At 47.1% G+C, this 23,370-nt stretch overlaps 1 protein-coding gene across 1 annotated transcript in view; it reads left to right on the top strand.

The window, feature by feature from the left end:
• snx27b (sorting nexin 27b) overlaps window positions 1-23,370 on the top strand; it is a gene marked incomplete at its 3' end in the record, with an annotated part of 73,840 nt that overhangs the window by 36,094 nt on the left and 14,376 nt on the right. Inside the window, exons 2-3 of the mRNA XM_084336730.1 lie at window positions 7,996-8,227; window positions 20,449-20,641. Coding sequence (XP_084192856.1) covers window positions 7,996-8,227; window positions 20,449-20,641 — 425 coding nt within the window. The remainder of the gene's footprint in view (window positions 1-7,995; window positions 8,228-20,448; window positions 20,642-23,370) is intronic.

Here is a 23,370-nt window from a genome sequence, read left to right as displayed (position 1 = left end):
ATACACTGAAACATGACACACTAATACACTGAAACATGACACACTAATACACTGAAACATGACACACTAATACACTGAAACATGACACACTAATTCACTGAAACATGACACACTAATACACTGAAACATGACACACTAATACACTGAAACATGACACACTAATACACTGAAACATGACACACTAATACACTGAAACATGACACACTAATACACTGAAACATGGCACACTAATACACTGAAACATGACACACTATACACTGAAACATGACACACTAATACACTGAAACATGGCACACTATACACTGAAACATGACACACTAATACACTGAAACATGACACACTAATACATTGAAACATGACACACTAATACACTGAAACATGGCACACTAATACACTGAAACATGACACACTAATACACTGAAACATGACACACTAATACACTGAAACATGACACACTAATACACTGAAACATGACACACTAATACACTGAAACATGACACGCTAATACACTGAAACATGACACACTAATACACTGAAACATGACACGCTAATACACTGAAACATGACACACTAATACACTGAAACATGGCACACTAATACACTGAAACATGACACACTAATACACTGAAACATGACACACTAATACACTGAAACATGACACACTAATACACTGAAACATGACACACTAATACACTGAAACATGACACGCTAATACACTGAAACATGACACACTAATACACTGAAACATGACACACTAATACACTGAAACATGACACACTATACACTGAAACATGACACACTAATACACTGAAACATGACACACTAATACACTGAAACATGACACACTAATACACTGAAACATGACACACTAATACACTGAAACATGACACACTAATACACTGAAACATGGCACACTAATACACTGAAACATGACACACTAATACACTGAAACATGGCACACTAATACACTGAAACATGACACACTATACACTGAAACATGACACACTAATACACTGAAACATGACACACTAATACACTGAAACATGGCACACTAATACACTGAAACATGACACACTAATACACTGAAACATGGCACACTAATACACTGAAACATGACACGCTAATACACTGAAACATGACACACTAATACACTGAAACATGACACACTAATACACTGAAACATGGCACACTAATACACTGAAACATGGCACACTAATACACTGAAACATGACACACTAATACACTGAAACATGACACACTATACACTGAAACATGACATACTAATACACTGAAACATGACACACTAATACACTGAAACATGACACACTAATACATGGCACCTGTTATTACTGGTGCAGAGGCAGGACACACATGGCACAAGGACCGTGTGTGTGGTTTGTCCGTGTTGTGCATCCATGTGTGTGTGTATTAGTCTGAGAGAAAGAGGTGTCTACTCTGCAATGTTTCAGGTGCTCAGTTCTATTTCTGATGTGACCTTTGTCCTGCTTTCTCTTCCAGCCATTTCAAGGAGACATTGTGAAAGTGGTCGTAGTCGTAGGACTGTAAAACCTGGACTGTAAAATCTCCTGGCCTCTGGGCCTCCTGCTGGGTACATGCCATAGCATAGACCACCGCAACATTTCCGGTATTCTGAAAATCATGGGAGAGAGAGCGGGGGGAGAAAATGAATGAATGTGGATGAGAGCCTTGACATTAAGTGGTTGTAGCGCTACAACCACTTAATGTCAAGGCTCTTATCCACATTCATTCATTTTCTACCCCTGCTCTCTCCTCCGAGCTCAATGTAACACGGAAGTACAGTGGTCTATGACGCCCCCTGTGACTCATCATTACCTTTGTAGCATGCTGTCCCCCCCCCCATCTTTCACATCATAAAATACCCTATTAATGATCTCAAATGACAGTGAACAAATCATTGAAATGGCCTCCTTGTGCCGGTATGTTATTTTTCTCTGCCCAGTGCCAATAGACCAGCCGTGGTGACTGCTGTCCGCACATGGAGCAGCTGTGGTAATGGTTTGAAGAATCTGCCAGGCACTGTAGACAGTAGATGAAGAAGGAAAACAATTCTGTTAAAAACCCTATAGCTAAATAAATAGATAAACAAGACCCCTTGTTCATGAGAATTCTTAGATGTATAACTTTTGAACAGGTAGGAATAAGGCCCCCACAGCAAGTGGTAAAAATAAATAAACTAAACTAAATATGAATATCTTCTATAGAAATGAATTGGGTGAGTTTGGTCAGAGCTGGGTGGCGTCCTCAGGGGGTTGATATTTGGAGGTTCAGTTCCTCCCACCCCCCTGGCCTATTGACCTATCACAAACCCTGCCCTCTTTTCTTGATCCTCCAATCAAAACCTTTGCTTCTATCCTTTCAGTGGACTGACGTTTTCTGCGTACTAGTATGGTTTACAGGGTTCCCCACTGGCTGAAGCTGGGGCGGCCAATACATACAGTCAGAGCAGTGCAAAGGTCTATGTACATGCAAAAAAGATTTATTACAGCCATAATAAATCTGTTTATTGGATCGGAGGTTGGGAAACCTATTTGCGGTGGGCTGGTTTGATATATTGGTGGGCCACCACCAAATACATCTACTGTATGAGAAACACTGGTGAAGGATGTCGAGGTTTTTCAAAGTGTATATAGTGTTAAATATTGGTGGATAACAGCATCTACTTATAGCCAGGTCAGAGAGCTAGAAGTGGTGGAGGACGACAGAGAGAGTCAGTGTCTCCACGGCAAGTAGGGGGAGTGTGGCTCCAAGGTCGTTCGGCATCTTGATAAGCATTGAAAGTGCAGGCAGGCAGAGAGAACTATGGAGAGAGAGGTTGATCAATAGAACGAACGTTTAATGTGTGTTAAAGGTGAATAGCAGTTGTCATGACAGCGCGTCACATAGCGACGAGAAGAGCCTGTCGTTGCTATGGCGAGAATATAGAAAAGTACGTTTCTTCCGGGTGTAAGTCAGACTGAGATACGAACCACACAGAAGAGAAGAAGCTTGATCAGAGATTGTGAGATGATTCCCTCGCGGGGAAAAGGGGGGGGGAGGACTGACGTGGCACGACCACAGAGAAGGCTTTTGGAATAACAGCCAGGCCGCGATGACCACCCAGCGGGGTGAAAGGAGAGATCATTAGAATAATGAATTTAGTTTCTTCCCAAGACTTTTCAAGGACAATTACAGAATTGGTTTCCATCTGATTACAGAGGCTTTGTTTATGGAATAAACAACGTTTGTTGAAGAAAGGTATCAGGCTGTCGGTGTCGAATTCTTATGACTATGGATGTACTATCAGGGGTTGCAAGAAAAACACAACGCACAAGAGAGAGAGAGACGAAGGAGATGAGGAGATGAGATTGGCTGATTGCCAGAATCCTACACTGGGTTCATTGGGGACGTGTAGACAGAACAGGTTCGTATAAACAGCGTTAACTATAGGCCAGGGATCGGCAATAGGCGGCCCGCGGGCCGACATTGGCCCGCCAGCAATAATTTCTGGCCCGTCAGATTATTTTGAGAATGATATTTATTTTACGCGCGGGAAATATTCACTCGGGACGCCAGGGTGTCTTTTATTGTGAAGCTGTATCTATCTACCGGCAGTCATCAAAAGCATGTCTGTCACTATAGCCAATTGAAATGCTAGAAATGGTCACGTGGACTGGGAGAACCAATGGAATAGTCCCACCGGGCCGCGTGTATATGTCCCTAACGCACTTTCACTTCCGCGTTCGAGATGCGAGCCATACTTAAAATACGGGTTTATCGCAACAGGTCGGTGATTCTTGCGTGCCGAGCCGACGTCCTCTCTGCATAATATGTGGCGACAACAACAATAGCGAGGCAATGATGACAACTGTGTTCAAGTTGGCAGATAAAGTAGCTGCATTCAACACCAATCTGGAATTGGAGGGCAGCGAGTGGATATTTTACATGTTTCATGTTTGGAGGACTGAACAACAAACAAGGTATGGAGTCGTGTTTTCATGCATTCTGAGCTGCTGTCCATCACCCGCCGCGGTGATCTGCAACAACTGATCTGCTGTTCATGAATGAATGAATGAAAACTTTATTTAACAGATTGCAGAATGGGTACAATACAGTACGGCGCAATACACACAATTGTTAAGGGGATGCAGACCAGAGAAAAACGTTTGTCTTTTTTCAATATCAGTATATTAAATTAGCCATTGTTTTTGATCCTGGCCCGCCAAGCAACGGCTTGGGGAAAATCTGGCCCGTGGCCAAACCTAATTGCCGACCCCTGCTATAGGCCATTGCAAGGCCATCGTTAGCATGTGGCTCTGACGCATGGCTGTCTGGGTGAACATACTACACACACACACACACACACAGTGGCTCAAGCCCAGCTGTCACACAGTCAGGTATGGCTGTGTTGCTGACGACGGGAGTAAAACATGCACTGATGTCGCTTCTCTTGTCACTGGTGCTTGCTCTCTCTCCTCTTTTCTCTCTCTCTTTCCCTTTCTTTCTCTCTCCCCCTTCTTTCTCTATCTCTCTCACTCCTCTCTCTCCCTTCTCTCTCTCTCTCTGTTTATTTCTCTTTATCTCTCTTTCTATCTCTATCTCTCTCTCTCTCTGGCACATGCACTGTCACTCCCTCTGAGTGACTGCAAGCCTTACAGCTACTGAATGAGATAAATTCACTTTTGGGTCGGTCAAAGTGGCTATGCCAGCACTACACTCAGTATGTGTTGATGTGTTGGTGCTATCTGTGGAACGATCAGTGAGTTGTTGCTATACGGGTGTGATATTCATCAATGAGGCGACAGACCATTTCTGCAAGTCTGCGCTTCCTTCCTATGTCATATAGCATGCCAGTTAGGGTACCTTGTGTATCATACTGCTCCTGTGTATACTGTTTACTTTACTCATGGTATATATTCAGATTATAATTCTTTATTGCTCTGCGCTGACATGGCTGACATCATACCTCAATGACCGCTCCTACCAAGTGTCATGGAGAGGGACTCTGTCGGCCACCCGCCCCCTCCGGACGGGTGTCCCCCAGGGCTCGGTCCTAGGACCCCTTCTCTTCTCCCTCTACACTAAATCACTGGGTATCATTATCACGTCTCATGGCTTCTCATATCTTTGTTATGCCGATGATACTCAACTCTTCCTCTCCTTCCCTCCCTCAGATATCCACGTCTCTGAGCGGATCTCGGCCTGTCTGTCCGACATCTCCGCCTGGATGACGACCAACCACCTCAAACTGAACCTAAGCAAAACAGAATTGCTCCACCTGCCGGCCAAATCCTCCCCCCTGACCGACCTCTCCATCACAGTCGAGAATGCAGCTGTGACCGCATCGCCGACCGCCAAGAACCTTGGTGTTGTCCTCGACGACCAGTTGAACTTCTCTGCTCACATCGCAGCGACAACCAGAACCTGCAGATTCCTCCTGAGCAACGTCAGAAGGATACGCCCCTTCCTGACAAAAGAAGCCACCCAACTCCTCGTCCAATCAACAGTCATCTCCCGCCTCGACTACTGCAACGCACTGCTAGCTGGCCTCCCGGCCACTGCCACCAAGCCTCTTCAACTCATTCAAAATGCAGCGGCCCGCCTGATCTCAAACCTACCGAAGTCGGCCCATGTCACCCCACTTCTTAGGGACCTGCACTGGCTCCCCATTGCTGCATGTATCCGCTTCAAGGCCCTCGACCTAGCATACCGTGCGGCAAAGGGAACCGCTCCCGCCTACCTCCGGTCAATGGTCTCTAACTACACACCCTCAAGACCCCTACGCTCTGCATCTTCTGGCCGCCTCAGATCTACTCCTATCCAAGCTCCCGGAGGGTCATCAAAGAGAAGCCGCCTATTCTCAGTCCTTGCCCCACAATGGTGGAATGAACTACCCATCCCAGTTAGGACAGCCGAATCCCGTCCAATCTTTCGCCGTCGACTAAAGACTCACTTCTTCAACCATTATCTGAAATGATAAAAAAAAAAATAAAAAAAAAAAAAATCTAACCCCGACTAACCTTACTGTCATGCACTTGTCCTAATAAACTAACCTACACTGTAACACGCAACACTTTGATGAACATTGTTACTCAGCTGATAGAGTTATACCCTTCTTGCTGTCTTGTCGCACAGAACTTGTAAGTCGCTTTGGATAAAAGCGTCAGCTAAATGACTAAATGTAAATGTAAATGTTATTGCCCATATTTATTGTAACATATAATATAACCGATAGGACACTGTTATTATTATTTATTTGTTTTCCCCCTCATATTTAAAAATAATAATAATAATAATTCAGATCAAATTGTATTGCCTATATGATGTATTTCTACTATTACCCTGCCCATACCTGTACCTCCCCTCCCCCATGCTGCTATAACGCCCAACATTTCCCCAAGGGAATCAATAAAGGAATATCTCATCTTATCTTAGCTACTGTTGCTAGGTCCAACAAAATGTCAAGATGAAGTATACTAGTACTACCATATTACAGAATTACCACAATAAATGGAAAGCACTATTTTCTGCTCCTTTTTCGTGGGGTGGAACATCTCTTTCAGTGTGGTGTTTCAGCACTGACGTCAGACAAATTCATTTGTTGGAATTACAAAACTTGCGCTTTAGCTCTGCCCTTTTTTATAAACTAAAATAAAAATTGTATTTTCTTCTCAGCTAATCTATTAATTACATCAATAATGTACCGTCTGAACAGTATTGTGTTGTAGGTGAAGTATCTATGTACTAGGGGTGGGGGAAAATATCGATACGTAGTAGTATCGCGATACTTTGCGTGGCGATACTGTATCGATACAGGGACGCCAAGTATCGAGATTTCATTATTTATAATTAATTTTTTTTTTTAAATATTTTGTATTATTTTCTTTTTGTATAAGGAAGTTGCATTGTTCATTTCAATACCTGTAATAGTACAGTAGTCCACACACGTGTGCATTCAGTTAAGTTAGAATATGACTGTAATACAAACAGTTCAGTTTGTCAGGTACATGCAACACAGATTACCGTAATGGACCTATCTCAAACCCTGCCCTCTTTTCTTGATCCTCCAATCACAACTGTCGCTTGCCTCGGACAAACAAAGCTTGTCCAAGGCAAGAGACCGTTGTGATTGGAGGATCAAGAAAAGAGGGCAGGGTTTGAGATAGGTCTATTGCCGGACTATAAGCCGCACCTTTTTACCCATGTTTTGAACCCTGCGGTTTATACAACGATGCGGCTAATCTATGGATTTTTACAGCGAACGGCCACCAGGGGCGCTCTCGCCGGTGTCTAGTGCGGCTTGTATATGTACACATTTATTTTTCGTTCTATATCTAGCTGGTGCGGCTTATATTCAGGTGCGGCTTATAGTCCGGCAATTACTGTACAGTGTTTACATCTGTCTGCTTTAGAAAATACCATGTTCTGCAATAAAAATTATTGAAGTGAGATGAACAGACTGAACTTTATTTTATTAGATAAAACATGTTGACAACGTTTTACTTTGCAGTTGAAAAAAGGTAATAAATTGCAATATATCGCAATATTAATATCGCAATACTCAGCATATCGCAATATATTTAGTATCGCAATACTATCGTATCGTGACTCAAGTATCGTGATAGTATCGTATCGTGAGGCCTCTGGTGATTCCCACCCCTACTACCTATCTTGAATTATCTTACAACCAGTACTTTGTTGTAAAGTTGAGAAAGTTGTAGTATTGTAGTTGAAATATTATAATTCATGCAATTTTTTTTCAGCAAATCTCTTAGTTACAACAAGAGGAAAACATAATAATTTTTTTATGTTTATACGTGACAAGGCTTTTGTTTTGGGAAAGTGGGAGTTTGTTTATAGTGGCAACTTGCTACCCCCTAGTGGCCAGAAATGTGTCATTGCAGCTTTAAGTATACAGTTGACCGTCATCTCCCTCACCCCCCTCATCACCTCTCCTTCCTCTTCTCTCTCCTTCAGCAACGCGGTGAACGTGGAGGGCGCCACCCACAAGCAGGTGGTGGACCTGATCCGGGCCGGGGAGAGGGAGCTGGTGCTGTCCGTGCTGTCCGTCCCGCCCCAGGAGGCCGACTGTCTGGACCCGGGGGACGACGGCTCAGCCCAGTCCTGCTACGACTACTCTGACAAACAGGCCGTGCCCATCTCCGTGCCCACATACAAACACACCGAGCTCGGCCAGGAGAAGTTTGTGGTACGCGGTTGGATTGAAGGGTGGAGGAGGAGGTGTGTGGGGGGATATAGAGTTGTGGATGAATCAAGGGATGGATGGATGGATGAGTGAGTGAGTGAACTCAAACATGGATGGATGGAGGTAGATAACTAGTTACGTGGGTGAGTTAAGGAATGGCTGCAGGGGTGGAAAACGGGGAGAGACAAAACAACACCAGCAACGTGCCAGACTTGTATTTTGTATTTGTATTTATTTATTAACACAGTTAAACAAAAGTAAAAAAAATAATACATAATAAGTTATAACCATATTGTGAAGGAGAAGTTAGAAGCCTAGAGGCTTATCGAGAACTTCCCCTGTTTTGTAAAATCAAACATACAAAAATACAAAAATATACATGTTATAAAATACCAGAATACATTCAAAAGATACGTGTTAATACAAACATACATACACACAGTACATACATGCATATACTGTATACTGCGTACATAATAATACATAACCACCCACCCACCTGCCTACAAACCTACCCACCCACATAACCAAATGCATACCTACATGCATGACCTATTTATCTATCTACTACTTTTGGATATGAGAATTTTTTTGTAGTTTGCTTTAAAAATAAGCAGAGATGGAGATTTCCTCAGTATAGGATTGTGTTGTCACGATACTGGAATTTCGACTTCGATACGATACCTTTTCGATACCAAAATATATATATATATTTTTTTTAACAAATTTTGCTTTTGTTGCTGGTTGATTCTCCTCAGCTTCTCTCTGGTACTATAAGAGAAGATAAATATAACACTTTTAAAACCATTTGTTTATCTTTAGATCAGACATTTAAAAATAACTAAATTATCTAATCTAAATCAAACCCCTCTTAAAAACAAAAACCTGTTTAACCTAGCCATCTATAAAACATCATGCTAAAACTGTGAAACAAACTCCCCTAAAGAAAGAAATACATAGCAAACATGACTCAGTTATGCAATAGTGCTGCTTAGGGGTGGGAATCACCAGTTTCATCATGATACGATACGATATCGATTCTTTGGACAACGATACGATATTTGCCGATATCACAAAGTCTCTCACGATACAATACGATACGATTAGATTCAGGTGCCTGCGATCGATGATATCATATGCCCATTTAACACAATCAGTAACATTTAGATCAACAAAAAAAAGGTAATGAAAATATAATTTGACATTTGTATTTTTGAGCTCTTCCAGACATTTAAAGGAAAATCAATCTATTGTTTTTAATACAAATAGACCTCCTGTTCACTGTAAAGTGCCACGTTTTTATATATTGAGCTTTAAACTTTAAGCTACATTTTTTGGAACTCAAAACTCACAACCTCCCTCTCCCAAACCGTTCCTACAACAATTTGTTGATGTTGCATGATCATGTATAGGCCTACATTTATTATGTATTATATTGTTTATGTTTAAATAACATTTAAACATCAAACTCCTCTGACCTCATCTGGTCTTTCCAAAGACGCGCGCACACACACACACACAGAAAGGGAGAATGCTATGCTGTAACATCTACACACACGGAGCTACTGCTGTTGTTCTTGGGCGGATATGAGACTCGCCACAGGATTTTCAAAATAAGAGTATCGATATGAATCGATCTTATTACATCGCATCGATCCGATTCGATTGTTGATAATTACATCGATGTATCGATCTGGATCGATGTATCGTCCCACCCCTAGTGCTGCTGCTTTTTATTTGGTTAAAACAACAACTACAACAATTTTTTCATGACGGCGAGAGAGAGAGAGAGAGAGCGAGAGAGAGAGATTTCTCCGGAGCTATGCTCGGACTCGGAGCATTTATTAACGTTACATTTTCAACAAGATTGCTGCTACTTAAACACTTCATGGAAACGGGGTAACGTTATGTCGAGTTCATACGTGTACTAGTGTAGTTAGTATGAACTCGACTTAACGTTACTCCGCTTCCATGAAGTAATTATAAAGGTGGCCAGCTAGCAGTGTTGTGCTAGTTACTGAAAAATAGTAACTCAGTTACTTTACTAGTTACTTCATTTCAAAGTAACTTCGTTACTGTACTAGTTACTTACACCCAAAAGTAATGAGTTACTGTGAAAAGTAACTATTTAGTTATTTAAAAAAAATAAATAAATAAAAGATTGCTCCCGAGTCCCATGCCCCAGATAGTACTCAAAATCGGTTGATCAACTTGACAGTTTCCATTCACATCACCGAACTCTGCTAAGCAATGTGGTCTAGATACAAACACAAATCTGACACAAACAAATGTTGTCCCGAGTCGATATAATAAGAAGTGCGCCGGTTGAAGGAACAGCCTTGATGTCGCCGGAGCGTTTCATTATAACCATTATAATTCAAGGGTACTACGACTATGCGTGCACCTCATGGTACCAAAGCACCTCAAAGGCGCTTAAAACAAAATTACAAACATCACAAAACAAACTGGTCAGACTACTACTTGACCTGAACCCCAGAACCCACCTCACCCCTGCCCACTTTGACAACCTAGGATGGCTTAGAGTAGACGACAGAGTACAGCAACTTGCAATGGGCCTGGTCTACAAGATACACTATACGACCGGGGTACCCATGTACATGTCAAAATACTTCCCAAAGGTCAGTGAATACCACAACCACTACACCAGAGGAAGCTCAACAAATCATGTAAAACCCAGATTCGGCTCAAATAAGGGACTAAACACGTTTCGCAATTATGCCACAACAATGTGGAACGCCCTACCCAAAGCTAGGGGTAACAGTACTGTATATTTGAATACCGTTTATGTCACAAATGTATCAGTACTAAATACCTATATGTCCCTATGCCATAAATGTCATGTATGTTGTGTATGTCATAAATGTCTATATGAATTGAAAATGGGGGACCCTGATGGAAACAAGACAAACGTCTTTCTCAGGTCTGCATCCCCTTAACAATTGTATGTATTGAGCCGTACTGTATTGTACCCATTCTGCAATCTGTTAAATAAAGTTTTCATTCATTCATTCATTCACCATCTTGCAAGTTGCAACGTTGTTTAAGATATCAATCAAAGCATTGCAACGTTAGAATAGTTAGGATATCAATTGTGCATGAAAGGACTATATTTATATTGTTTGATTAGTATTATGAGATTCCCTGGCAGATTTCGTACAGTCAAAATCCGTTGATCAACTTGAGTTTCAGTGAACACATTGCACTCACCAAAGTCTGCGGTGGTCGAGATGTACAGTAGTAACGTTACGTTAGTCCAGTTGACTCCAGCAGCGCCTCAAACATGTTCTTTATCTCGTTTCCATGTTGTATATTAATTATCTCTCCAAGTAGTTGCTAAATGGTTTGTTAGTTTGTTACTGCGTTCTTTTTATGTAGATTCATAGCGAGCGTTTGTTTTGTTTACAATAGAGAGGGTCTATTTCTTTCCGTAGCCGCATTTCTGGTTTGCGCATTTCTGATTGGCCAGTGGCATAGCGTTCCCCGCAGCCAGGCTGACAGGATATGAGGATAATAATAATAATAATAATAATAATAATCACTACCGCTCGCTATCAATCTACGCCGTATATAACGCAAATAACGCAGTGACGAACCATTCAGTAACGTAAGTAGCGTTACTGAATTTCAAAAGTAATGCGTTAGAGTACTAGTTGCGTCAAAAAGTAACTTCGTTTCTGTAACGCGTTACTTTGTAACGCGTTAGTCCCAACACTGCCAGCTAGCTAGCATAAGCTAACGTTAGCTAATAGCTGTATCGTTGGCACTGCTCTGTAACAACGCTTGCAAATGGGCATCGTGGCATCTTTAGCTTTTCCCGAAAACGGGGTAACATTATGTCGAGTTCATACGTGTACTAGTGTAGTTAGTATGAACTCGACTTAACGTTACTCCGTTTCCATGAAGTAATTATAAAGGTGGCCAGCTAGCTAGCATAAGCTAACGTTAGCTAATAGCTGTATCGTTGGCACTGCTCTGTAACAACGCTTTAGCTTTTCCTTTGCCGTTTACTTCAAACCCGAAGTACTTCTAAACAGCACTTCTGCTGTTTTCTTTATCCACAAGCACACGTTGCGGAGGCTCTGCACTGGCCATATTTGGAGCTAAAATCTTTTGTTTACAAACTGAAGACAGGTCTGCGAGGGGGAGGGCTGCAGCGGAGGAGGAGGAGGAGGGGCCAGCGTGCTCTGTAGCAGCGTGTCTGTCTGTCAACAACTTGCGGTAGAACACTGCGAGCAAGCCAGCTGGTATCGATACTGCAGAAAGTATCGGTATTTCGGGAAATGAGTATCGAAACCGTTTTAAATATTCAGTATCGATATGTATCGATATTTCGATATTTTTGACAACACTAGTATAGGATCAGCTGCATTCCAAAGATTGGACCCTCTATACCTCACTGAGAACTTGTCATAATCACAGCACAGGCATACTTCACTCCCCCTCCTTTTCCCCTCACATTCTCCACACGCTCCTCTTCATCCCCCTCTCCATCCACTACACACTCCTCCTCATCCTCTCCTTCTCCATCCACCCCTCCATTTACCCTTATACGACCAGCATCACTTAACTTCACGCCACTTAGCCCGGCTGCACTCCATCCCCCTAATTCACACGCGGTCAGGCACCTCACTCTTCACAGCTGCACCCTATCCTCCCCTGATGAGGTGCCTACTTCTACTCCTCGACGCTGACCAGAAGTCATCGTGGTATTAGATACCACTACCCAGGTACAATGTCTCTACCTGAAGCTCTGCTGGAATCTACTCTTTGTAATGCCTTACTCTATCCTGTTCTTTCCTGTGCCCCAAGGACCGCCGTCCCTGCCTGGACGTTTCCTGTCCCCGAAGAGGAACACTTGCTCACCCGCTGCAGCCCAGCAGCCCCCAAGACAAGAACAAGGACCACTTGCTGGCTCGCTGCCGCCACGGCAGCCACAAGACAGAACTATTCCAATTCCTGTGTTGCTCATTTCATTAAAACCCTTGAAAACGCTCCTATCTCCTCTCCTGTGTATTCAGCAATTGGGCTGTGTTCCAGACCACAATCTCACAGAATACCACGACCAAAATGTCAGCACCAGCTGCACTCGAGACCGAGGAGGAGGATACACATCCATCACGTAAAAGGAAGTTTCAAAGGGAGCCCGTGAGTCTTATCGACGACCAGAATGCTCGGGTAGACCAACTCGCTCACTCGTTGGATGAAATCATTGCTCAGCTTACCGCTCTCGCACACGGCTCTGCGGAGCGAGACAGACTATACGGCCGTTTCGAGGCATATGTAACGGCTCAGCAAGCTCCACCAGCCTCTTCCCCCGCTGCGGCGATACCCCCGCATAGGGAACCCCCTGTCCCCGCACCAGAACGCTACGACGGAAGCGTCTCTAAGTGCCGAGCTTTTTTATTTCAGTGCTCATTGGTGTTCGAACAGCAACCATACACGTTTCACAACGATAGGTCTAAAGTAGCTTACCTGTCGGCTCTGCTCACGGGCGTGGCGTTGAGATGGGCCACCGCTCTCCACTTTAATAAATCCTTCCTCTGCAATTCATACTCCGAGTACGTCGACGACATGCGTAAAGTATTCGACCACCCTCCAGATGGCTCAGAGGGGGCCTCCGGCTTGTTTTCGATCCGCCAGGGAGGTCGCAGTGTAAGCAAATACACTATCGAGTTCCACATCCTCGCCGCCGGCTCCGACTGGGGACACACACCGTTGTGAGGCGCATTCCGCCAAGGCTTGAGCGACGTTATAAAGGACGAGCTCGCGTCCAAAGAAAGACCCACCTCCCTCGGCGAGTTAATCCATTTGGCCAGGGAACTGGACATGCGTCTTCGGGAACGTCGTCGAGAGAAAGCTAGCACCACTCGTTCGCCTATACCCGGTCCGCCTCGTCGCGCCGCCCGCGCTGAAGAAAATAGTTCCTCCGAGCCCATGGATCTCGACCGCTCACGTCTTCCCTCCAGCGAACGCTGACACAGGCTCGCCACAGGAGCATGCCTGTACTGCGGCCAAACAGGTCACTCCGTTGTCTCATGCCCGCTTCGCCCCAAACGACGGGGCTCGACAGTAGTGCTGGGCGTCTGTTCGAGTCTTGATATCGCTCCCAGCTCCGGCCCAGACATGCTATTCCGCGCCACGCTGTGTCTAAATAACCAATCACTCCCGTTATCCGCCCTGGTTGACTCTGGAGAACCTCATCGACGCTGGAGTAGTCTCCCGTTACAACATCGCTACTGACGCCTTGCCGATACCCCGTGACGCCCGGGGGTTAAACGGGAAACTTCTCACGCGGATTACTCGCCACACCGTACTCCTCCGCCTTCTGCTATCCGGGAATCACAGCGAGAATATTCGGTTTCACGTTACCAACTCTCCCCACAATCCCATTGTCCTGGGCATGCCTTGGCTCAAGTTACACAACCCCGTTATCAATTGGCCTACCGACCTAGTGACCAGCTGGAGCGCCCACTGTTACGTCGCATGTCTGCAATTGGCTCGGCCGCCACTAGAGGGCGCCGGTTCGCACCCCCCCAATGAGAACATTGATCTGTCTGCAATTCCGCCTGCCTACCATGATTTAAAAGCGTTTTTTAGCAAGCAACAGGCTCTCTCCCTGCCTCCTCATCGCCAATATGACTGTGCCATTGATTTACTCGCCGGAGCGCCACTCCCCGCTAGTCGCCTGTTCAACCTCTCACGCCCAGAGAGAGAATCAATGGAGAAGTACGTCCACGAATCCTTGGCCTCGGGCATAATCACCCCCTCCTCCTCTCCTGTCGGCGCAGGATTCTAATTCGTTTCCAAGAAGGATCGTTCCCTTTGCCCCTGTATCGACTACCGGGGCCTCAACAACATCACAGTACCCCCTGCCTTTAATCGACTCTGCTTTTGAGCCCCTGCAAGGTGCCACCATCTTCACAAAACTGGACCTCAGGAACGCCTATCACCTTGTCCGCATGCGGGAAGGAGACGAGTGGAAGACGGCCTTCAAGACACCACTCGGCCACTTCGAGTACAAGGTAATGCCCTTTGGACTGACCAACGCCCCTGCTGTCTTCCAGGCCCTCGTCAATGATGTTCTCCGTGACGACATTCTGATCATCTCCCGCTCCATGGAGGAGCATGTCCAGCACGTCCGCCGGGTCCTCCAGCGTCTTCTGGAGAACAAGCTGTTTGTCAAGGCGGAGAAGTGTGAGTTCCACGTGTCCTCCATCGGCTTCCTCAGCTACATCATTGAGGGCGGCAAGATCCGGGCGGACCCCGAGAAGATCAGAGCGGTGTCCGACTGGCCCCGTCCCACCAACGTCAAGCAGCTCCAACGCTTCCTGGGGTTTGCCAACTTTTATCGGCGCTTCATCAGGGACTACAGCCTGGTCGCGGCGCCCCTCACCCAACTCACCTCGCCTTCCGTGCCCTTCGTCTGGTCCGACGCAGTGGACTCCGCCTTCGCCGAGCTGCGCCGGCGCTTCACCACCGCACCCATCCTCGTCCAGCCGGACACGTCCCGCCAGTTCCTGGTGGAGGTGGATGCCTCCTGCACCGGAGTAGGGACGGTTCTTTCCCAACGCTCCGTCACCGACCAGAAACTGCACCCCTGCACCTTCTTCTCACGCCGCCTAACCCCAGCCGAGGTCAACTACAACATCGGGAACCTGGAGCTCCTGGCGGTCAAGCTAGCCCTGGAGGAATGGAGGCACTGGCTGGAGGGATCGGAGGTCCCCTTCCTGGTTTGGACAGACCACAAGAACCTTGCCTACGTCTCAACGGCCAAGCGCCTGAACTCCCGCCAGGCTCGCTGGGCGCTGTTCTTCGCCAGGTTTAATTTTACCCTGACCTACAGGCCTGGTTCCAAGAACACCAAGCCAGACGCTCTCTCCCGGCAGTTTGTCCCCGAGGAGGGTCCCACACACCCCGACACCATCCTCTCCACATCCTGTCTGGTGGCCACCGCCACCTGGGAGATCCAGTCCATCGTCAGGGAGGCACAGCGTGCCCAGCCGTCCCCAGGTAACGGTCCACCTAACCGGCTTTTTGTCCCTGACCTCGTCCGCTCCCAGGTGCTCGAGTGGGTTCACGCTTCCCCGTTCGCGTGCCACCCTGGGATCGACCGGACACTATCCCTGCTGAAGAGGCACTTCTGGTGGGTCACCATGAGAGAGGACACCCGCGCTTTCGTCCTGGCGTGCACCGTCTGTGCTCGTGTGAAGGCCTCCCATCGACCGCCCGCCGGGCTTTTGAGCCCCTGCAAGGTGCCACCATCTTCACAAAACTGGACCTCAGGAACGCCTATCACCTTGTCCGCATGCGGGAAGGAGACGAGTGGAAGATGGCCTTCAAGACACCACTCGGCCACTTCGAGTACAAGGTAATGCCCTTTGGACTGACCAACGCCCCTGCTGTCTTCCAGGCCCTCGTCAATGACGTTCTCCGTGACGTACTCCACCGCTCCGTTTTCGTCTATTTAGACGACATTCTGATCTTCTCCCGCTCCATGGAGGAGCATGTCCAGCACGTCCGCCGGGTCCTCCAGCGTCTTCTGGAGAACAAGCTGTTTGTCAAGGCGGAGAAGTGTGAGTTCCACGTCTCCTCCATCGGCTTCCTCGGCTACATCATTGAGGGCGGCAAGATCCGGGCGGACCCCGAGAAGATCAGAGCGGTGTCCGACTGGCCCCGTCCCACCAACGTCAAGCAGCTCCAACGCTTCCTGGGGTTTGCCAACTTTTATCGGCGCTTCATCAGGGACTACAGCCTGGTCGCGGCGCCCCTCAGCCAACTCACCTCGCCTTCCGTGCCCTTCGTCTGGTCCGACGCAGTGGACTCCGCCTTCGCCGAGCTGCGCCGGCGCTTCACAACCGCACCCATCCTCGTCCAGCCGGACACGTCCCGCCAGTTCGTGGTGGAGGTGGATGCCTCCTGCACCGGAGTAGGGACGGTTCTTTCCCAACGCTCCGTCACCGACCAGAAACTGCACCCCTGCGCCTTCTTCTCACGCCGCCTAACCCCAGCCGAGGTCAACTACAACCTCGGGAACCTGGAGCTCCTGGCGGTCAAGCTAGCCCTGGAGGAATGGAGGCACTGGCTGGAGGGATCGGAGGTCCCCTTCCTGGTTTGGACAGACCACAAGGACCTCGCCTACGTCCAGACGGCCAAGCGCCTGAACTCCCGCCAGGCTCGCTGGGCGCTGTTCTTCGCCAGGTTTAATTTTACCCTGACCTACAGGCCTGGTTCCAAGAACACCAAGCCAGACGCCCTCTCCCGGCAGTTTGTCCCCTAGGAGGGTCCCACACACCCCGACACCATCCTCTCCACATCCTGTCTGGTGGCCACCGCCACCTGGGAGATCCAGTCCATCGTCAGGGAGGCACAGCGTGCCCAGCCGGACCCAGGTAACGGTCCACCTAACCGGCTTTTTGTCCCTGACCTCGTCCGCTCCCAGGTGCTCGAGTGGGTTCACGCTTCCCGGTTCGCGTGCCACCCTGGGATCGACCGGACACTATCCCTGCTGAAGAGGCACTTCTGGTGGGTCACCATGAGAGAGGACACCCGCGCTTTCGTCCTGGCGTGCACCGTCTGTGCTCGTGCGAAGGCCTCCCATCGACCGCCCGCCGGGCTCCTTCGTCCGCTCCCTGTCCCCGGTCGGCCCTGGTCGCACGCCGCCCTGGACTTCGTCACCGGCCTTCCCCTCTCACACGGTAACACAGCCATCCTCACCATTGTTGACCGTTTCTCAAAGGCTGTGCACTTTGTTGCTCTCCCCAAACTCCCCTCTGCTGCAGAGACCGCTGACCTGATGGTACTCCACGTCTTCCGGCTGACATAGTCTCCGACAGGGGCCCTCAATTCATATCCCAGGTCTGGAGGGCTTTCTGTCGGGCTCTGGGGGCCACGGTCAGTCTCTCCTCCGGGTTCCACCCACAGACCAACGGCCAGTCGGAGCGGGCCAACCAGGACCTGGGATCCGCACTCCGCTGCGTGACAGCCCGGGACCCCTCCGGCTGGAGCGCCTTCCTGCCGTGGGTCGAATACGCCCAAAATTCCCTGTCTTCGGCGGCCACAGGTCAGTCCCCCTTCGAGTCATCTTTGGGCTACCAACCCCCGCTGTTCCCTGCCCAGGAAGAGGAGATCGCCGTGCCGTCGGTGCAAGACCATCTCCACCGCTGCAGGACGATCTGGGAGGAGACGAGGGCTGCGCTGCTTCGCACTATGGACCAGAACCGGCGCTTCGCCGACCGCCACCGGACCCCGGCTCCCGACTATGTACCAGGTCAGATGGTATGGCTCTCGTCTCGGGACCTGCCACTCAAATCCGTCTCACGAAAGCTAACCCCCCGTTTCGTGGGACCCTACAAGATCCTGTCCCTCATTAATCCCTCTGTTGTCAAGCTCCAGCCCCCCCCCCCCCCCCCCCCCCATATGCGCATTCACCCTTCCTTCCATGTCTCCCAGCTCAAACCGGTGGTCTCCAGTCCCCTGTCTCCCCCTGCTCCAGAGCCCCCTCCTCCGCTGATGATAGACGACCACCCGGCCTACGTGGTCCGGGAGTTGCTGGACGTGTGGCGCCGCGCCCGTGGCTTCCAGTACCTGGTCGACTGGGAGGGCTACGGCCCGGATGAGCGGAGCTGGATCTCCCGGCCAATGATCCTGGACCCGGGTCTCGTCCGGGACTTTCATCGGGCTCACCCTGACAAGCCTGGGCCGCCGGGAGGCGCCCGTAGAGGGGGGGGGGGTCCTGTCATAATCACAGCACGGGTATACTTCACTCCCCCTCCTTTTCCCCTCACGTTCTCCACACGCTCCTCTTCATCCCCCTCTCCATCCACTACACACTCCTCCTCATCCTCTCCTTCTCCATCCACCGCTCCATTTACCCTTATACGACCAGCATCACTTAACTTCACGCCACTTAGCCCGGCTGCACTCCATCCCCCTAATTCCGGTCAGGCACCTCACTCTTCACAGCTGCACCCTATCCTCCCCTGATGAGGTGCCTACTTCTACTCCTCGACGCTGACCAGAAGTCGTCGTGGTATTAGATACCACTACCCAGGTACAACGTCTCTACCTGAAGCTCTGCTGGAATCTACTCTTTGTATTGCCTTGCTCTAACCTGTTCTCTCCTGTGCCCCAAGGACCGCCGTCCCTGCCTGGATGTTTCCTGTCCCCGAAGAGGAACACTTGCTCACCCGCTGCAGCTCAGCAGCCCCCAAGACAAGAACAAGGACCACTTGCTTGCTCGCTGCCGCCACGGCAGCCACAAGACAGAACTATTCCAATTCCTGTGTTGCTCATTTCATTAAAACCCTTGAAAACGCTCCTATCTCCTCTCCTGTGTATTCAGCAATTGGGCTGTGTTCCAGACCACAATCTCACAGAACTGCCTAAGTGAAGTACCACAATAAGGTATATGCAGGTCCCTGGACTGACGTGTAACATATGAATGAACATCTGAATTAAAAGGAAAAAAAACTATTAAAACCATTTGGTAGATTGTGATCATAAATGCATTTGTACACAAATATACATATCTGTAAAGAATTAACCTCAGACACAGTCAGAATGTTTAGTTTCTTGAAAAGAGGAGCAGATGGTTCAAATCGATCTGAGAGGGTTGCCAGTCTAACAAATCTTTTTTGAAGTAAAATAATTTTTTGAAGATGAGATGAATGAGTGCTAGCCCATATTATGTTACAATAAGATATGTAAGGAAAGATCAGACTATAATACAGGATTAAAAAACAACTTCTATTTATCAATCAACACACCTTCCTAATTATGCCTACTGAATTCATTGCTTTTTTACAAACATGATCAATGACTTTGGTGCCAGTTCTATTGAAGCCTATGGGAGATGCATGGAGAAGCAAAATATACAAGGACATTTTAGGAAATATTATACATCAACCAATATATCAAACGTTAGCTAGTTAGATTCTGACATCCGAGGTAATAACCTGTTTAAATGGAAATGGCTGATCCCATTCAACTCAATGTCGGCCAAACTGAACGTTTTCACACTTGGCACCAATGTGCGACACGCGCAACACAGTGACATAATGACCCTTCCTACTTTTATAGTTTCCTTGCAACCACCGAGGAAGTAAACATAGTGCAGGAGTAAGACGTTTCCTTATACCTCATACATCTGTCTTCTCTCTCTCTCTCTCTCTTTCTCTCTCCCCCACCCGTCTTGCCCCTCCCAGGTCTATAACGTGTACATGGCGGGCAGACAGCTGTGCTCCAAGCGCTACAGGGAGTTTGCCGTCCTGAATCAGAACCTGAAGAGAGAGTTCGCTAACTACATGTTCCCCAAGCTGCCCGGGAAGTGGCCCTTCTCCCTCTCCGAGCAGCAGCTGGACGCGCGGCGCAGGGGCCTGGAGGAGTACCTGGAGAAAGGTGAGCAGCGGGAAGTGGTCACAGAGAATCGGAATCAGAAAGGTCTTTATTGCCAAGTAATTTTCACATACAAGGAATTTGCTTTGGTCGTTTTCCGTGCGACATTAACGGACAGATAATACAATAAAGAGGTGGAGTAAAATTAAATTAAATATGAACTGAGTTAAAATAGAATTATGAAATAAAATATAGGCCAGGGCTGTACAACTGTAAATAAAGAGGTTGGATAAAATAATAATCGGGATATAAACTAAATTAAAGATTGCACAATAGAATAATAGTACAATTATAAGTAAAAAAAAAAAATTATAGGAATAAGAATAGGCCAAAGCTGTACAACTAGGCAAGATGTGGTAAATTATATACACTAATTAGAGACGTTTTAAAGAAGAGAGAAACGAACCTACTCATTCTCGTTTCCTGTTTTGCATCACCTGAGACTAGAGCAGGTGCAGGTTCCATTCAACCCCAATGGGAGATGTGGAGGTTGTGATCGAATCTTTTCTGTCATATAGAAATAAAGGTGAATATTGGACCTTCTTCGGACTTGCAGATCCAGATCTTTAGGAGAGACACTCTAGAATCGATGCTTGGGGAATTACCTCCCTGGATACTGAGAGAGAGGAGTGAGAGAGAGAGAGAGAGAGAGAGAGAGAGAGAGAGAGAGAGAGAGAGAGAGAGAGAGATAAAGAGAGATAAACAGAGAGAGAGTGATAGAGAGAGATAGAAAGAGATAAACAGAGAGAGAGAGAAGGGAGAGAGAGGAGTGAGAGAGATAGAGAAAGAAGGAGGAGAGAGAAAGAAAGGGAAAGAGAGAGAGAGAAAAGAGGAGACAGAAAGTGAAACACACACACATACTCAGGTGTGCAGCGTGAAGGAAGAGAGATTTGTTCATTAGCAGTAAAGAGAGCTAGTAGTAGTAATAATATTAGAGTGGAATAGTGGAAGCTCCCCACCATTGCAGCTAACGTTCAACAACTAAGTATTCTGCCAGAGGATCGCTGTTTTGTTTGAGACAGATAGATAGATAGATAGATAGATAGATAGATAGATAGATAGATAGATAGATAGATAGATAGATAGATAGATAGATAGATAGATAGATAGATAGATAGATAGATAGATAGATAGATAGATAGATAGACAGACAGACAGACAGACAGACAGACAGACAGACAGACAGACAGACAGACAGACAGACAGACAGACAGACAGACAGACAGACAGACAGACAGACAGACAGACAGACAGACAGACAGACAGACAGACAGACAGACAGACAGACAGACAGACAGACAGACAGACAGACAGACAGACAGACAGACAGATAGATAGATAGATAGATAGATAGATAGATAGATAGATAGATAGATAGATTTTATTCATCCCCTTGGGGGGAAAAAAGTGCAATATAAAATTACAATATAAAATTGCACATTGTCCAATGGAGGAGGGCAGCCTGCAGCCCAGGTCATGAGTGATAGAGAGAGGGGGGGGGGGGTGTTGAACAGTCTGATGGCTGTGGGGACAAAGGACCCCCTGTACCGCTCAGTCCGCGAGCGCAACGATATGAGCCGTCCACTCGTGCAGCAATCTCTGTGTTAACAACAGTGCCTGTAAAGTCCCACCCCATTTAGGAGTCAGGAGCCGTCCTGTTTCTATCCCATTGACACAGCTTGGAGAGTGTCATCTGCCTTATCGAAGGTTTCGACTTGACAATGTAATAGTAATTATGTAATTATGATCCCATGGTACAGAAACTATACATTTTCTACTACAGTATACCGAGAGATAATGGGGGATCAGAGTTGTATACTATGGCTTGACGACGAGGAAATGGTCGTGGAGAAGAACAGCGCTTCCCTTCTTTAATTAGCCCCTTTCGTGACTGTGATGCACCGAGTGAAACCACGGTCCCTTATTCCTCCACAGGAAAATCCCCCAATTAACTCTGAAGAACTGGTCCTCAGCGAAACGCTCGTTGTACAAGTATCGCAGAGAAATTTCAAAGGTACTCACAGTTGCACAAGGGTTTCGGACAGACAAACGCTAGGGTTTGAAAGCTCGGTGTTGCTAATAAACATTTTAAATACTTTTTATAAACTGGTCAACACTGGTCAACACAGCTTTATTTCCGGCGTTGGGTGCCTGATGCGCATGCGCTGTGATCACAGCACAGGCGCGTCAGGCAGTTAAAGCCGTTTTGACCAGTGTTGACTAGTTTATAAAAGTTATTTAAAATGTTTATTAGCAACACCGAGCTTTCAAACCCTAGCGCTTGTCTGTCCGAAACCCTTGTGCAACTGTGAGTACCTTTGAAATTTCTCTGCGATACTTGTACAAGAAGCGTTTTGATAGAGAAAAGCGAGACAGAGTTAATTGTGGGATTTTCCTATGGAGGAATAAGGGACTGTGTATTCACTCGTCCAACCTTGTTGGAGTGCATCACAGACCCGAAAGGGGCTACTCGTTAATGACTTTCATACCGTGGCCTGTGAGAGGATGAGGATGTCCAATAAAACCAGATAATTGGACACCGACTAAGTAGCTCGGGTCAAACTGTCTGATCATCAATCTTAATCAGTAGATTGTAGGGGTGTAACGGTACACAAAAACCACGGTTCGGTACGTACCTCGGTTTTGAAGTCACGGTTCGGTACAGGTTTTCGGTACAGTGGGGGAAAGTTTGGCTTTCCATGTTCCACTCAGGGGTGATGTAGTGTGCAGTA

This window comes from Notolepis coatsorum (assembly GCF_963971535.1).
Source record: "Notolepis coatsorum genome assembly, chromosome: 19".
Taxonomy (NCBI): Eukaryota; Metazoa; Chordata; class Actinopteri; order Aulopiformes; family Paralepididae; genus Notolepis; species Notolepis coatsorum.
The sequence above is the reverse complement of the archived record's forward strand: the minus strand, read 5'-3'. Positions and strand labels throughout refer to the sequence as shown.